The following is a 17,545-nucleotide window of genomic DNA, read 5'->3' as shown; positions in this document are numbered from 1 at the left end:
GTGTTTGTCTGTTTAAGTAGATGTGTGTGTACCTGTGTGTGTCTCTCTTTCAATATTTGTGCCTGTGTGTTTGCCTGTAACGAGTGTGCGTGCGTCTGTATGTGTACATTTTGGTTGTTTTCATCTGAATCTGATTGCTGCTATTCGATTTCGACTATACAGTTTATCCCCTGGTTTGAAAAACATAAACGTTTCCACAGAAACTAATACTGAATAGAAAGTAAAATATTTCTTCTTGTTCTTGTTATTATTCTCCTCGCTTTTGTTCTTGTTGTTGATCTTGTTGTTGTTCTTCTTCTTCTAAACTGTTTCTTGGTTTCCTCGTCCTACAGATAATAAATTTCTTTGTCGAAGAGCAACAAAGTACTTTGGTGTTGATTTTATTAAAATGAATAATATTTCGATAAAAAAAATCATTTGTTGCCAAAGCTTTCGTTGTGAATAAAATGACTGATACTTCTACTGATTGGCAGCCTTGCTCTCTCTCTCTCTCTCTCTCTCTCTCTCTCTCTCTCTCTCTCTCTCTCTCTCTCTCTCTCTCTCTCTCTCTCTCTCTCTCTCTCTCTCTCTCTCTCCCCCACCCACCCATGAACACACACACAAATACACACACACACACACACTCACTCACTCACTCACACACACACACACACCAGATGAACTCATGAAACCAGGATGAATGCAAAACATAAAGTTTACTACTGGCCTACAACATTGACAAACAGGACAATCACACAATTCTTGGATCACACAGAAAAAGGATTTTCAAACGGTGTCCCGTTTTAATATAATATAACAAGAATACACACAAAAATGTGCACACACAACACAAATCTAAAACAATGAAAAACGAAAACACGACAAAATGTAGTCAGCTCTTCCTATCAAACCGCTGCGAAAACCCATACCAGAGGGAAAAAAAAGCAGTCACACATCTAAAAGGTTCAATCATGCTTTGATCACGTGATCCGGATGTGACACAAGCGGGTCAATGGAGAATGAAGTCGTAGTCCGAAGTCAAGCGGCCGATGTCGTCATCAAGTTCCCGGATGATGTCCGACATTTTCCCTTGTTACCAGCCGTCGGCGAGCATACGCATCCAGAGCAGGTTCATGAAGGGGCTGGGTCCAAAGAGTCCCGGGAAGCCGCCCATACCCATGCCACCCATGCCAGGGTTGTTGACTGGCTCTGCGATCAATAAATCAAACAGTCAGGCAAGGCATCAAATCAAATTCAATTTTACGAGGCTCGTGGCATAAGCTATGGAAATGAGCATCAAGCCATTAAGCCATCACATTCAAGTGAAGTTCTTTCTAATTTGTCTGCTGTTTGCTGTTGTTTTTGTGTTTGGACTGTGGTGACCTCTCCTTTAAAGAAAATTGATTTAAACTATGCTGAAACAGATTGACTAAATGTTTTGATACCGCTTTACGTGAATTGCTTTCTTCCTTATTTTTGTTTACCGGCTTTCCTGCTTCTCAGTGTTCTTCTTTCTTTCTTTCTTTAATTGATCATGTTTTGATCAATGAGAGAGAGCAAGATAGACTGGGAGAAAGAGAGAGAGAGGGAGGGAGTGAATGGAAAGAAAAAGAATGGCTGATCGACCTGTATAAGGCTGACATTTTAAGGTTATGCCTTTCTTGACCTATTTATTTGTTTGGATGATAAGAAAAAAAATAAGAAGGCTCCTAAGCTGCAAACAGTATTTTTTTCTTCGGATTTACAATAAAACAAAAGATGTTTTATATCACTATAAGAAACGTTTACGTTCATGAAGTGTGGAATAACTTTCTGTATACCAGTTTGTTTGTTCGTTCATGGGCTGAAACTCCCACGGCTTTTACGTGTATGACCGTTCTTACCCCGCCATTTAGGCAGCCATACGCCGCTTTCGGAGGAAGCATGCTGGGTATTTTCGTGTTTCTATAACCCACCGAACTCTGACATGGATTACAGGATCTTTTTCGTGCGCACTTGGTCTTGTGCTTGCGTGTACACACGGGGGGTGTTCGGACACCGAGGAGAGTCTGCACACAAAGTTGACTCTGAGAAATAAATCTCTCGCCGAACGTGGGGACGAACTCACGCTGACAGCGGCCAACTGGATACAAATCCAGCGCGCTACCGACTGAGCTACATCCCCGCCCCCTGTATACCAGTGAAATATATCTTTCCGCTTTAGCTAGACACGCGCAAAGTATTACGTGTTCCACTCAACCAACAGGTCTTATCAACCCGACCAGAGCCTCACTCAAGCATGTTGGGACCTAGTATAAGGCATTTAGTTATATCTCACAAGTGTCAACTTAAATCAAGAATGTCACTGTCCACTGCCGGAAAACTGGACCATGTGTCGGTTAGAAGGGCCTCATTAATACTAATCCACTGAGGCCGACGACTGGGCTTTTGCACAAGCTATAAATAAACCTCTGGCCACTGAGCCCCGCAGCCCATTAGTTTACCGCGACACCAACAATTAATTTAGCGTGACACCATCAATTAATTTGTTCGTGACACCATTACTAAATTTAGCGTGACACCAATCCTGGGATGATACGAGGCTTCGCTGAAAGGTTTTATATATGGTCCTAAAGTAGTCCTTGATATGGTCGTATCTGGCAACTGTCACTCACTGGAAGAGAGATTGTTTTTAAGCCGACTCTCTGCCCTGCAGTCCGGACTGACGATCTAACAGAAAACGACAAGAATTAGAAGAAGCCGACTTCTGAACAACGCAAAAATCTCTTTGCAGATGTTACCATACTACGCTTGTTAGATACTTGACAATTAGCAGGTCCGGGTTTCTTTCAGTTTCCTTTTGTGCTCAGACTAGTGTGTACTTTATTTAAGTGATCACAAAAAACATTCTCTGAATGACCGCTTAACTGGTGCGTGTGCTACCATCTGTGAATATAGAGTAACAAAACAGGACACAGCGAGCCTCAACATTAAACTTTTAAGGACCCTTCTTTTTCGTGTAACGCATCGGTATAACTCTACAGAAGAAAAATAACACACATTTTGTTGTTGAGAAATGAAGATGGTAACAAAGGATATATAAAAAGAGTAGGACAACTTACGGGCCTCAGCAATGTTGGCGAGAAGGCACATGGCCGCGATGACGAGAAGAGCAACGAAAACCACCTTCATCATCTTGATACTGCTTGTCACTGCTACGGTCGACGGGTTAATCTGTGGACGAATGCGTGAAATTTATGGTTACGCAGTCACTACTCTGAGCAAACAAAGTAAGAATGAAAATTCGAGACAGAAGCAAAGAAAGAGATATACATGAACAAACAAACAGAGAAAGAACAAAGAAACACAGAAACAAAACAAGGAAATGAAGCATGAACGTAATAGAATTAACAAATAAAGTGAAACGAAGAAAAACGAACGAACGACAAAAATATATTCAATTGTCGAAAGAAATATTCAGAACCCTGAACCGAAGTTAAATTCCAAGAAATAAACAATTTCATCGGAAATATAGTCAAATAGCGTATACGACTAAGATATAAGGAAATGCAGGCTAATATATGTTTTTAATTGTTTCCCCGCATGTTTTTTTGTGGTTTTTTTTATATATTTCAGTTGAGATTGTTGCACATTAAAACACAAGCTCGATGACATTGTCCATCTATATTAAAACGTAGATAGCTGAAGGCCTACTCTTTGTCGTCTGCTCAAATGAACGTTCAGTTAAGAAAGTAAACTGCCTGAACCAATGTTATAAGCCTACAGCTGTATTTTTCCCTTTTTTGTCTCTTTTGGATTTTTTAAAGAACAGTTTTTTGCCACACTGAAAAATATGAGTCAGGTTTAACACACACAAAAACACTGTATTTTTCGTCAGTATTTTCTTTTTTGACATTTTTTATTTTAATTTTGTTCAGCAAAACATTATAACTCGGATACATGTATTCCACGACTTTCCTACGAGTCCTTCTTATTTAAATCGCATTATTTGAATTAAACAACAACAAAACAGAAATATGCAGAAAGAAAAACCCTACAAAATAAAATAATTATCTATTTTTAAATAGACGGAAAAGGCTCTTCTTTTTTTAAATCAAACACAGCAGCAAGAGTAATGAGATAACATACCCCCCCCCCCCCCCCAAAAAAAAAAAAAAAAAAAGCAGAAGAAAAGGAAACAAGGAGAAAAAAAAGCATGAAATAATGATTCTTGTGCATATCTAAGAAAAATCTAAAGTCAACAACAACAAAAATAAATAGGAAAAGAAGCAAAACAATTAAAAGATAAGATATTAAAAAAAATCAAGAAAGAACAAAACCAAAAATTATACAAAAAATAACGACTCTCGGTCACATCCCTAAAAAAAATAAAAATTAACAAAATTACAGAAATTGAAAACTCCGCAGTAGCTCACCTTGAGTTGTTTTTACTTGGAACAAGAAGCTGCAGATTCTTGTCCAACATCCCCGTCGCACCTTTTATAGCCCCTCGGCCAATGACAATCGTCCATCACTATCACCGTGACAACCACTGCACTAATCCTCACCTTGGATTACTCCACTGGGTCACGTGGTCGCTCATGTCATGTTCTACGCTTGTAGCCCGTAGATTACCTTTAGCTGCCCCCCACCACCACCCCTCTAAGCCTCCCCGGCCCCTCCCCTGTGTCCTCCCGTCTTTTTAAAGTGGCATTGTCGACCAAATGTTAAAGGTACCTCGTTCTCGTTGCTTGCACAAAACATATGAGTAATTATGCATTGACTTCGGCTCTGCGGAAAATCTAAAGCCTGACTGCTGTTCCGTGCACAGTAGGATTTTTTTCTGACTGAATTTCGCAAGTGTCAACCTGTAAAATTCATTTCGCCCAAAGAGAGAAAAAAAAGAACCAATAACAAAGTAATATATAAATAAATAAATTGATTAATTAATAGGTCAATAAATGATTAAGTACATCAATGAAACTTTTTGCTCTGAATAAAAAAGCAGCCAAGCTGTACATTTGTATGTACTGTTGAAGTGGAAGATTGCTTATATCCCATGTAAACACCTGGACAACTTAATTAGTTTGTGGTGGTTTTGCACGATGGGAAGGAACACGCCTGAAAACGGTTTTGTTCATGAAATGTTTAAAGTAAGCAGAAACTCACATGTGTGTAAAGGTACTTTGATTGGAAGTGGTGAATAAAATGTCACTTCACTGTGTCCCAGATAAACTCTCTACGTCAACAGTTAGCCATGTAGTTACGCCCCTCAAATATGAAACAAGGTTTACTATTCTGTATTGGTTACGAAAAAACGGTAGGGCTTTCTCCGGTTGCCAAAGTTGCGTCACACGATTTTTTTAAAATTTGATTTAAAACTCGGGAAAACAAGCGCTGATCTCGAGGTGCAAACGACACTCCCCATTCGTTGCTATGCCGCTTTGCTATCACTCATCTACTTCTATCATTGACCCATACTTATTTCAACAAACTCCACACTATTTTACCAATAGTACAAAAAAGAAGCACTCGCACAGACATACACTGTCCTTTCAAAGTCGAAAACTGATATGTTTCGGTTACTAAACCTTGGTACTGAAGCCCTCTTGTTCAGATGAGCGAAGAGATACGTAGCGACGTGCTGATTTGTTATGCACTACGCTAACTACTACTAGATTTGTTGGATATCATTCGTTTGTTTGTTTGTTGTCCGTGCGCTTTAAGCTGCCAATAGTTGGTTGGTTGGTTTTTGGGTTTGACTGTTCAGAGGAACTGGCGATAGGTATAAACCGTCGTATGCTACGAGAACCACGACCTTGCGTGACCCTGCTTCCGGGCTTTTCTTTTTTCAAACTTTCAAAACTTCGAATTGTACTGATCTTGTCTTGATGAAAAAAAGAATTCTTTTATGATTTAAGAATGTTTGTGTAACAAGCTGTCAATTTATTATTTAGATTTTAAAAGTTAGGTCTAGCGCCAAAACGCACCACGGTCCGATTGTCTATGACACTCTCTCCGCAAAATTAATTCTTTGAAAATTGCTCGCTCTTTACGTAGGGCACCTAGGATGTTCCCGTTTGGTGAGCGTTCAAATGAAAGGGTGTTTGCACTGTGTGTAAAAGCCTGACAGTATCTGTGATGGTTTACGGGAGGCTTACTGTGCCTTTAAGATGTTTTTACCAATGATAAAAATCAACACGAATACTGTAACAACATATGTTTGCTATCACACATCTGCGCATCCTTCTTCATCAACATGCTCGTCAAATCTGCGTCAGAGACATGCACACATAAACACACACACACACACGCACACACGAATGTACGCACGCACGCACGCGCGCACACACACACGCGCACACATACGCACGCACGCACGCACACACACACACACACACACACACACACACACACACACATGCGCGCGCGGTACTCGTACGCCAAAGGGGTCGTAACATTCTACAATACGAATCGAAGCAAAGTTACAAGCTCTCTGTCACTGTCAGTCTGTCTGTCTGTCTCTCTCACTCTGTCTGTCTGTCTGTCTGTTTCTCTCGCTCTCTCTCTAACTCCCCCCCCTCTCTCTCTCTCTTTCTTTCTCTCTCTCTTCTTTGAGGTTTCCATTTAGTCAAATATGTGCGTAGTATGCATATGAATCAATAAACTAAACAAAAACGACTTTGCAGTTTAAAATGTTCCAAAAGTTCATTCTGACTTATTTAATAAAGAGAAGTAAACCTGAGTCTATTTCTCTGTACGTCTATCGTTTGTTCTTTCTTTCTTCCTTTCTTTCTTTTCATAGACAAGTTTATGTATATATTTTAAACCAAAGTTATCATACCCTTATTCTCAGGCAGAAACATAATCCTTCAATGATTCAACCCAGATTCCTAACACAAAAATGAACATTCCTCGCGCAAAAGGAACAAGGTCAGAAATTCCGAGAATTCTCCATGTAAAACAGAACTCGTTAATCAGGCTGGTAGTAAATGGTTGCGGCACCCTTGCCCTTGTTCGCAAGGCGGGTCAAAATGTCCACACATGTCACGTATCTAACACCAAACAGAAATTGGGGGTGAAGGAAAAACTGAATCCATTGCTTTTTGTTGCGCACTCGACAGACTTTTACAGGTTGACAGTGACATATGGTCAGGTGCAAGAAGGGGGAGGGGAGGGGGGAGGGGGAGGGGGGGGATGGCGTGGGTGATGCCAATGATGCAGAGGGGAGAGGGATGAAGGATGCCTGTTAAAGTGATAGTAGTCGTATAGCACTGCTGATTTTTACATAAAGTCAATTTTTGACTAAATGTTTTAACAAAGACGGGGGATCGAGATGAGGGTGGTGTTATCCGTGTGTGTGTGTGTGTGTGTGTGTGTGTGTGTGTAGATCGATTCTGGACTGATCTTCATGTTACGTAACGTTACATACAAATTCTTCCAGATGATAACAGATCATTTTTTACTTTTTTCGATAAATGTCTTTGATGACGTCAAATTTGGCTTTTAGTGAAAGTTGAGGCCTCATTTTTAAATCCGGTTGAAATTTTGCTCACGCAATGTTCAACGAAGGCCGGACTATGGGATTGCACTTCAGCTTAAAAGCTTAACAAATAATTCATGTGCAGTTTGGTCATTAACAATCTCAACATTTTACGTAAAATAAAAAATTTAGCAATCGACCCAAAAATGATTTCATCTTATTCTTTATCCTCTCTTGAATCCCAAAACATATAGATATGTTATGTTTGGATTAAAAAATAAGCTCAGAAAGTTTAAAAGAATTCAGAAAAGTGCGCTTTCAGTCCTGTTGAAACGCCACTCCGCTATTCTGGCTTTTCCCTTTCAGTAAACGTGTCAGCGGTTTCTTGGCTGCGGGGTATCAGTAAGCTATAATTTATTGTCTTGGTGAAAAAATGCAGTGCGTACAATTTCATTGTTAGTTCGAAAGGTTGACTAAATGGAGAAATGTTGCTTTACGCGACTTGTTTTTCTTCTCTCCATTTTGATATTTTCAAGTACGGACATGACATGTGTTAGGCGGAGAGAGACAGAAGGGGGGGGGGGGGGGGGGGGTGTCCTTATCCAGTCGAGACCTGGTTTTTGGTGGATGTTAATCAAATAAAATAAAATGTTTCATTACCGTTCACATAAAAAAAAACAAGGTGCATGTATGTACATTAGGGAATGGTCGTTTGACGATACGCGGGTGAGGCGGGGTTTTTCGTTCGTACACCCCCCCCCCCCCCCCCCCACCCAAATCAATTTCGCAAAAACAAGGTGTTCGTGTTGAAATCGAAAAAAAAATCAGAAAAGCTAAAACGCAACACTTTGTGCATGTCAGTCAGTTCTGCTTCCCCTATCTTGTCCAACAATGACGTCATGGCATGCTGAACGGTGTAGGTGTCGTTTCTCTCAGAAGCCATTAGTGGTGCTTTTGGAGCCGTTTTAGCGGGTAATTAGGCAAATAACAGACGTTTCAGTAACAACTCAACGCGTTGCCTTAAAAGAAAATCGGTGATTTTTGGTATTCAACGTCGTGAAATAGGCTGCACACAGAATCGTAAGTCATTTGAGACAATAGTAACGCGAGAACCTTGATTTTGCGAATTTGATTTTGGGGGGTGTCTGTGTTGTAGGTTCTACTGTATTGACACTACCTGGGATATAAAATCAATATATTCGCTTAGTGTTGTAGGGAAATTATTGACCTTTCCATAAATTGTGGCCAGTACATGGGGTGCTGACCAATCTGTCGTGTTCGGTCTTGACACCTTGAATAGCACACGTGTCCATAGAAACGTGCAACTGACAACGAGGTGTATCATTTTGTATATCATTTTCGCGTGATCAATAGCACCCCAAGGTCGGTAGAAAAGTCGGATGCTCCAGCACAGGTTTACGTTTGTAAATGTGAATGTCTGTTGTACGTGTACACGTTTGCCGCTAAGTGTGTGTTCGTTGTGAAACATGCTCGGCAATATGGCAACAACAACAAAAATAACGGGATCTACTGTGAGTTGTACGAGTTTTCAAGATAAAGCTGCATCCCGGTTTATCTTATTGCCATTGCTACGACATCTTGGAGACATTCTAAGATAAGTCACAGCATCATTTACTAATTGTTGTCTGTTTTGTCTCTTATAGCTGACTGTCCACTTGAAACGAGTTTATATAGGTCGACGTTTTTGTACATTTTTTGCTTTGTAAAAAAAAAAATTTTAAATAAACGAACCATTAAGAAACTTGTTGTTGGGTGGTTTTTTTTTTTAGAAACAAGAAAATGTCTGAAAACCATCCAATGCTGCCACGTTTAACCCGCGTGTGCAATTATGAGGACGACTAGCACCTTGGTATTTATTGTACACATATCCCAATCAATTTGCTACCTAATCCTTGCAATATCACGAATGTGCGCTGCCAACACGATTTACCGCAATTTTTTTCCTCGACCAAGTGCCAAAAATGACGCTGTATGAACGGAAACACCCGGCGTACGAACGGAATCAGTGGACACACCGTGAAATGGCTCCGTCGTAACTGAAATGTCATGAATCGGTTATCCTCAATCCAAATGAATGAATTCAAGACGGAGCTGACGTTGTACATTCATTAAATATCGCAGTGTGTTTTTTTGTTTTTTTGCGACATGGCAAGCCGACAGAACAAGCCAGCGACGAGCTACGACAATCTTGCAGAAGCCTCAATCGCAACTATATTTTTGCGACAAGCACTTCGAATTTCGCCTCGTCGCGATTGTTTTGCCAATCATCGCTCGCAAAATGAATTTGGTTTATTTCAAATATTTGTATTTTTGCTATGAAAAAGTGTATTTTGATTTTTTTTATGGCGACTGAATGCTGTGCCAAAACATCAAGGTTGATATATTATGTTTTATTATCAGGTGAAGTGGCGGAAGACATCTTGTGGGACAATCACGTGTGGCCGGTGTTGCCAGGCAACGAGAGGCAGCTGGAACCTCGCTACACCAACGCCGACTATCTTCATCACCTTGACCCTGATGTCAAGGTCATCATCATCGTTAGAGACCCAACTGAAAGGTCAGTGAATTTAGACATGTATGTTTAATGCAAAACACAGGCATGGCTCTTCAAAATGTGAATAAAAAAACGGGAAAGGTTAGTAATAAGAACGTTTAATCCTATATACAACGGATCACGCGCTGGTGTGTCCCAGTGCGTACACCTACAGATCGAAGAAACGACACCTATAACTGAGCGAAGTTCATTTTATCTCCATTATCCCATTATTATTGGTCACCGTTTGTCCACACTAGGTCAGTCTACGTGCTATTAACTGATTTGTTTTGAACGTTTCTTTAACTATCTTTTTACATTTAGTCAAGTTTTGACTAAATGTTTTAACGTAGAGGGGGGAATCGAGACGAGGGTCGTGGTGTATGTGTGTGTGTCTGTCTGTCTGTCTGTCTGTCTGTCTGTGTGTGTAGAGCGATTCAGACTAAACTACTGGGCCGATCTTTATGAAATTTGACATGAAAGTTCCGGGGTATGATATCCCCGGACGTTTTTTTTATTTTTTTCGATACATACCTTTGATGACGTCATATCTGGCTTTTTGTAAAAGTTGAGGCGGCACTGTCACACCCTCATTTTTCAATCAAATTGATTGAAATTTTGGCAAAGCAATCTTCGACAAAGCCCGGGGTTTGGTATTGCATTTCAGCTTGGTGGCTTAAAAACTAATGAGTGAGTTTGGTCATTAAAAATCGGTAACTTGTAATTAAAATTATTTTTTTATTAAACGATCCAAAAACAATTTCATCTTATTCTTCGTCATTTTCTGATTCCAAAAACATATACATATGTTATATTTGGATTAAAAACAAGCTCTGAAAATTAAAAATATAAAAATTATGATCAAAATTAAATTTCCGAAATCGTTTTAAAAACAATTTCATCTTATTCCTTGTCGGTTCCTGATTCCAAAAACATATAGATATGATATGTTTGGATTAAAAACACGCTCAGACAGTTAAACGAAGAGAGGTACAGTAAAGCGTGCTATGAAGCACAGCGCAATCGCTACCGCGCCAAACAGGCTCGTCACTTTCACTGCCTTTTGCACTAGCGGCGGACTACGTTCAGTTTCATTCTGTGAGTTCCACAGCTTGACTAAATGTAGTAATTTCGCCTTACGCGACTTGTCTTTTCTTCCACTGACTAACTATTCTTCTTTTTCTTTTTCTTTTCTTTTTGTTAATGTCCTCTCTGAACAGGAACATCGGAGCTCACGATCACCGCCGGCCACGACCAGGTGGCTGCCCAATGAAATGCCACCACGTGCCGCGTTGGCTTACGCTCATTCTTTGAAATGGGCGCAACTGATGGAAAGGTATCATAATTATATCATACACCCAACGTATGATGTGTCTGGAAACACCTCCGCGCGGAGGGGTTTTGCGGCCAGCACAGCACAGGTAAAGAGGGAACATTTTCTCGCCTCGCGCGGCAGCAAGCACTATGTCTCTGGACTGCATAGTCATTGTGTGTTTTAGGTTGTACGCAGAATACTTTAAGGATTCCGTGAAACTGGACTTCAAGCCTTCAGCAGAGGACTTCAATACGCGCGTAATGAAGAGACTGGACGTATTACGCACATGTCTGCGTAGCGAACCCATGCGTACCTGCGTGTACGACGGCGTACAGGAGGCTGCTAATAAAGCCGTAAGTACGGTGATGCAACATGTTTACACTTTGTGCGACAAGGATCAGAAATTGAAGACTAAGCAGATTTCAATTTAATTCAACGCAGACGTAGCATTGAGACTCGCCGAGCTACAGATATCTTGCGTATAGTGTGCTCTTGCTGAGCTGTCAATAAAACAGTAATTGTGCCGAAATGTTCAAAACCAAAACTTGTACAACCGCATAAAGTGCGTTACAGAAACAGCAAAGACTTCAACATAATCATAGTGTGTATAGGCTTACGCCTAGATTTTTCACAAAATTGAATTTTTCTTTCGGTAAAAATTCAACAGGTACGGTACATTTCGTTTCTTCATCAGTTTGCAATCACAAGCTTTTCAAGTATTTCTGCGAGATGACAGCATTCGATTACCCACCTCCAAAACCGAACTCTCGTAACGCACTGAAAAGGTGAAAAGCTTTACCATTTCTTCAGCACTTCAACGCCACCTGTCCTAGCAAACAAACTACAATGATACAATTGGACTATTTAACTTTACATACGATGTGCGGTTTGTGACAACCAGCTGCATTTCAGATAGAGCGAAGCGCTGCAAAGTAGAACACCCGATCTTGTTAACATAAGGGTGTGGCTTGGAAACAACAAAAACAAAAGCCAAGGGAGGGGGACACGTTCAAGGAATGGAAGGTTGCATGATCTCCACAGTTAATATCAATTAGTAACCGCGCCCTGATAGGTTGCTGTAGTCACACTGTGGGACAAGTAAACACCTTATTGTATAAGTTCACACGGTAACACGTGGGTGTGTGCGTGTGTTGGTGAGGGAGGGGCATGTGTTTTGTGTGTATGCGTGTGTGTGTGTTTGTACATTTCTCTGTATATGTGTGTGTGTGTGTGTGTGTGTGCGTGTGTGTCAGTGTACACTGATTTCTGTGTCTGTGTGGCTGTGTATGTGTGTTTGGATGGCTGAATGGCGCGCTGGTTGGTTGTTTCTGTCTTTCCTTGTAAAACTGAGCACACGACCAGTAAGTCAGTCATTCAGTCACTCAGCAAGTTAGTTAGTTAGTTGGTTGGTTGGTTAGATAGTTGTTCCCCAGAGGAGGATCGAGTTGGTGTTGACAAATACTAACACTGGGTAGTGGAGGTCTGCATGAAGTTGGCACACGTTGCAACGAGGTCAACTATGCACATTATTACACCAGTTTCCTTATGATTGCCTGTTCCTGCAGGTGAGGATCAGAGTGGGAATGTACCACGTGATGCTACAAGACTGGTTGCGCGTGTTCCCGCGAGATCAAGTCCACGTGATCAACTACGAGACTTTCTGCAAAGACACGAAGACTGAGCTCTCCAAATTAATCAAGTTTCTGAAAATCAGTGAGTGTAACTTTGATTTAGGTGTAGTGGGTTTTTTAGGAACATGAAACAGAGTGCTCACCACATCCGGTCAGCTGATGTATTTGTTTGTTTGTTTGTTTGTTTGTTTGACGGTTTTTTTACGTCTTTCTCTTTTGCATTCGGGTCTGTGGTTAGTTCCCGTCTGTAGTGTGTTTTGATGGAAAACTTTCAGTATGATTGTTTGATTGGAGGCCGTTTTAGTAGGCTACCGGCTTTGTTTTGTGTATCAAATGCAACGTGTCTTCATGAAACACATTTCTTGTTTAAAAAAAACCCACATCAACACTATTTGCCTGTATGCTTGCTTTTGGCTTTACCAACCCCACCCCCCCCCCCCCCCCCTTTCTCTCTCTCTCAATCCAATTATATCCATCAATCAAGTTTCACAAACTTGTTTCATTACTTTTTTCAGCGAGGCTGACCGAGACAGAGATAAATAAAATGCTTAGTCTCGCACGGGACACACAAAAAAACCGAGACAGTCAGGCGGACGAGATGATGGGCGAGACCAGGGAAGTGTTGGATAATTTCTACCGGCCACTGAACAGGTTTCTTGCAACGCTGCTCGAAGATGAGACATTTCTGTGGGGGGAGGTAAACCGGTTGAACTGATTAATAATGATAGTCTTTACATAGTCTATAAAAGTATGGGTTTGTCGGTGGATGACTTAGGAGGAGCAGACGCTGTGTGTGTGTGTGTGTGTGTGTGTGTGTGTGTGTGTGTGTGTGTGTGTGTGATTGCAAGAGAGAGAGAGAGAGAGAGAGAGCGTGTTCGTGTGTGTGTGTGTGTGTGTGAATAAGAATAAATTGCGATGTCATGAAACGTATTGTTTTTAGATATAAGACACTCGAAGAAAAAGAACAAAATGAATTAATTGTGTGTGTGTGTGTGTGTGTGTGTGTGTGTGTGTGTGTGTGTGTGTGTGTGTGTGTGTGCGTGCGTGCGTGTCAAGTCAAGTTACGGAGGGTAAAATATCTCTTTCCAGCCCAGCAGAACTGAACGCACAGCTGCCTTAATGATTTTTTTTGTTAAAGCAACCATCCTTCACTGAGCAAGTTTGACATGTAGGGGAAGGGCTCCTAATATGGACCACTTTTTGTTTCATGCTGATAAATAGCTTGTTTTCTTGCAAAGAAGTTTCATTTTGTGTTTGGTAGTCCTTCTTTCTTAGGTTAACCTAATTAGAGTAAAATAGCTTTGATACACATTCAGCAAAAATTAGATACAGAAAAAATCACAAAGGGTCCATATTAGGAGCCTGGGCGCCTAATATGGACCAGTGAAGTGGCCTTCACGAATCACTGTAAAAAGCCCCCTATATTTCAAAATAACATGATACAACTTAGTGTACAAGTCAGCCTAATTAAAATATGCTCTAGATTTATCTGTTTCGGGTTGATGAGAGCATTATTTGAAGCACACCAGGAAACTAAAGAAGCTTATCAAAAACAGAGTGAAAATAAGTGAAATTATCAACTTCCACGAAAAGAAGACTTTTCGTTGCATTTTTTTTAAATCTCAAGGGCTAGTTATAGGTTATTGCCAGCAAGCTTCTTTAACAATAATAACAATAACAATAACAGCACTTTATTGTCCATTAAAATATTACATAAAAATGGAAATTTTTCTTCGGCACACCCTGTCTGCCTGTAAACGATTATAACAACAATTGTATAGGACGACACACATAAAACATAAAACATAAAAGGGATACAATCAAATATGATATTGCACTATGTAAATTTACCCTCTCATATCACAGGAGTTGGGTTTCACAGCCGAGTAGTGAATTAATGAAAATAGCCTTTAGCTTTTCTTTTCTTCGATTTGTTGAAGGTGGTCCATATTAGGGGACTCGCACATACTTTGAGATTTTGCTATTATTTTTAGTTTACAGTAGAAACTCGGGGTCAACACTGCTAAAATGTAACAAATATGATTTTAGCTGTCATATATAGCCATTTTTGTTTGATAAAAGCTTTGGCTGTAGACAGAAACGAGTCCGTTTTAGGCGGCAAATTTAGAGTGAACGCTGCCAAAAGTGAAAAAAGAGAAAAAGCCGAACGGTTTTGAGATTTCTGTTTCTGCAACTGTTTTGACATGTGCAAGTTATCCAGAGAGGGTGAATACAATGAATAAAACTTTTTTGAGCGCTCTAGCGCCGTTAGTTTGTGGTGGTCCATATTAGGAGCCGGTCCATATTAGGAGCCATTCCCCTATATCAGTCACATTTTGGTCTTAGAACTCAGCTCTTACTGTAGAAAAACACTCGCACACAAACACACACCAACGTGCGGTGAATGCAGCTTTTGAAATTGCCCCCGCTAGAACACATTTCGTGCAAAGTCGAAGATAAATTGTTGACACAGGTTTTGCAATAGGCCTACGAAATTTTATCAGCAAATGTTCTCTCTATGCCCTATTGTGCATTTAAAAGCTATAGACGGATGTGTGATGATTTACACGATGTTTAACACTGGCAGGAAGGTATCTTTCAAAAGGCCACACAAGTAGGACACGCGATCAAAAGGTGAAGAGAAATGTGCTTTCTCGCTGCTGTTAGTGCGAATAGTACCAGTGGAAAGTGCGTTTCAATTTACCTGACACCCAAGAACACGACCAAAAGGCAAAGTGAAGTCAAATCAGGTTTAACCTGAAGCACGACCTTTTGTTAGTTGGTAAATAAAATATTCTACCTATGTCGGTCAGGCAAGTACGAAGTTTTGTAACATTCCGATTAGTCTCTATTGCTTCGGTGGAAGTAGTTTCCAATGTTTGTTAAGAATTGACATAATGAGTTCATCACTGTCTTTTTGTAGGGCCGAAAGTTCAGGAGAATACTCTTGATAAGAAACAAACTTCCTAAGACGAATTTAGATGTGAAACGGCAAGTTCGGGAGAACACAATTCTACGAACTATTTTGAAAAGTCGAACAGTAGACTGAGAATGGTCTGAAAATGTATCAAATTTCTCTAAAACGATGTTGAAAGTGAAAGAACAAGTGCAAAAGACTGATCTGGGAAAATATTTCTCCCCCCCCCCCCCCCCCCAAAAAAAAAGTGTCAGTAAATACCATACGCTGATATTTAAAACAAACATTTCTCGGAAAGCTTTTACATGGGATCTTCTTCCGCCGAAGCTTACCCGTAATCTTCAGCTGCGTGGCAGAGTGAAAGACTATTCTTCTTTTTCTTTTACATATTTAAATCTGCATTATAAATTCCCACTTTGCACAGAAAGCAGGCAGGCTGTCAATTTGTGGTATGTATCCAAGTGAAAGAATGATCGTACCCTATGTTCAACACTTGACTGATCTGTGCTACATTTTCAGAGCTTCTTCTTCATTGTTACAGAAATTCTGGTGACGTGTTAGCTCGTTTGCCCATTTGGGTTCCCCACACTCAGCTTCACTCCGTTTTCGTTGCCGGTAGGCATGCTGGGTATTTTCGTGTTTCCATAACCCATCGCACTCCGACATGGATTACAGGATCTTTTCCGTGCGCACTTGGTCTTGTGCTTGCGTGTCACGTACACACGAAGGGGGTTAAGTCACTGTCTAGCAGGTCTGCACATAAGATGACCTGGGAGATCGGAAAAATCTCCACTCTTAACCCACCGGGCGGCAGCGACCGGGATTCGAACTCACGACCTCCCGATTAGGAGGCCGCGACGTCTTACCACTGCGCCCCTTCGCCCGTCGATTTTCAGAGCAAAAGATCATCTGAATATTAAATTGTACTACAGCCGCCAGCTGACTATTATTCTTGGCAAAAAGCAATGTACGTGTGTGTGTTCATGCGTATGCATGTGTTTGTGTCAGTGTTTGTCCGTCTGTTTGTTTGCTTATTTGTCTGTCTGTCTGTCTGTCTGTGTAACATGGCCGTAGCAGCCCTACCGGCCACTCCGGCCATGGCCGGACCAGTTTTTTGTTAAAAAAAAAAAAATCGTCTTCATAAGCTTCAGCGCTGTGTTAAGAGGAAGGAGGGGTCGTGACTTAGATCGCACAATGACAGCGTTAAGCGAGAAATTGTCACTAATTGACATTCACAAGTGAAGACTATAGATCTAAATCTAAAGTAAAACTAAAAGGCAAACTGCGTATGCACCGACTGAGACGCATTACTGATCCACTGAGCCATCGCGTTTTGCACTGAAGAGACATCTGAGTTATCTACCTTAGTTCACGTTTTTCGTTTCCCGGGAAAAGTACCTTTTTATTTTTTTTATGGCCGGACCACTTTTAGGAGCTGTGCTACGGCACTGTGTAAAGATAACAGTTTCTTGTTTTCAATTTGTCAAAAGGCATCACGTAGGCCAACACATTAAAGTCACATTCTACCAGTAAAACGAAAATCTCCTTTCACGAAGTGTATCCTATATACTCTTACGTTCCTCCAATCGTAATTACTGCAGTAAAGAAGAAGAAAAACTCGGATAACAAACAAAACCAATTATCACCTACGACAGTACCACACCATTTTTGAAATAGAGAATGAATG

At 40.7% G+C, this 17,545-nt stretch overlaps 1 protein-coding gene and 1 long non-coding RNA gene across 2 annotated transcripts in view; one reads left to right on the top strand and one right to left on the bottom strand.

Moving 5' to 3' along the window:
* LOC138967346 (uncharacterized) overlaps window positions 1–13,769 on the top strand; it is a 30,815-nt gene extending 17,046 nt beyond the window's left edge. Inside the window, exons 4-7 of the mRNA XM_070339874.1 lie at window positions 9,863–10,019; window positions 11,495–11,663; window positions 12,876–13,023; window positions 13,457–13,769. Coding sequence (XP_070195975.1) covers window positions 9,863–10,019; window positions 11,495–11,663; window positions 12,876–13,023; window positions 13,457–13,656 — 674 coding nt within the window. The 3' untranslated portion in view covers window positions 13,657–13,769. The remainder of the gene's footprint in view (window positions 1–9,862; window positions 10,020–11,494; window positions 11,664–12,875; window positions 13,024–13,456) is intronic.
* LOC138967356 (uncharacterized) lies at window positions 677–4,535 on the bottom strand. Its single transcript, XR_011455931.1, has 3 exons — window positions 4,395–4,535; window positions 3,081–3,192; window positions 677–1,188 (listed from the first exon to the last, which is right to left on the bottom strand). It is a non-coding gene; the product is annotated as an uncharacterized lncRNA (long non-coding RNA).
* Window positions 13,770–17,545: the final 3,776 nt, after the last annotated feature.

The sequence above is a fragment of the Littorina saxatilis genome, linkage group LG1 (genome assembly GCF_037325665.1).
Source record: "Littorina saxatilis isolate snail1 linkage group LG1, US_GU_Lsax_2.0, whole genome shotgun sequence".
NCBI classification, from domain to species: domain Eukaryota; kingdom Metazoa; phylum Mollusca; class Gastropoda; order Littorinimorpha; family Littorinidae; genus Littorina; species Littorina saxatilis.
This window is presented reverse-complemented; position numbering and strand designations above follow the sequence as displayed.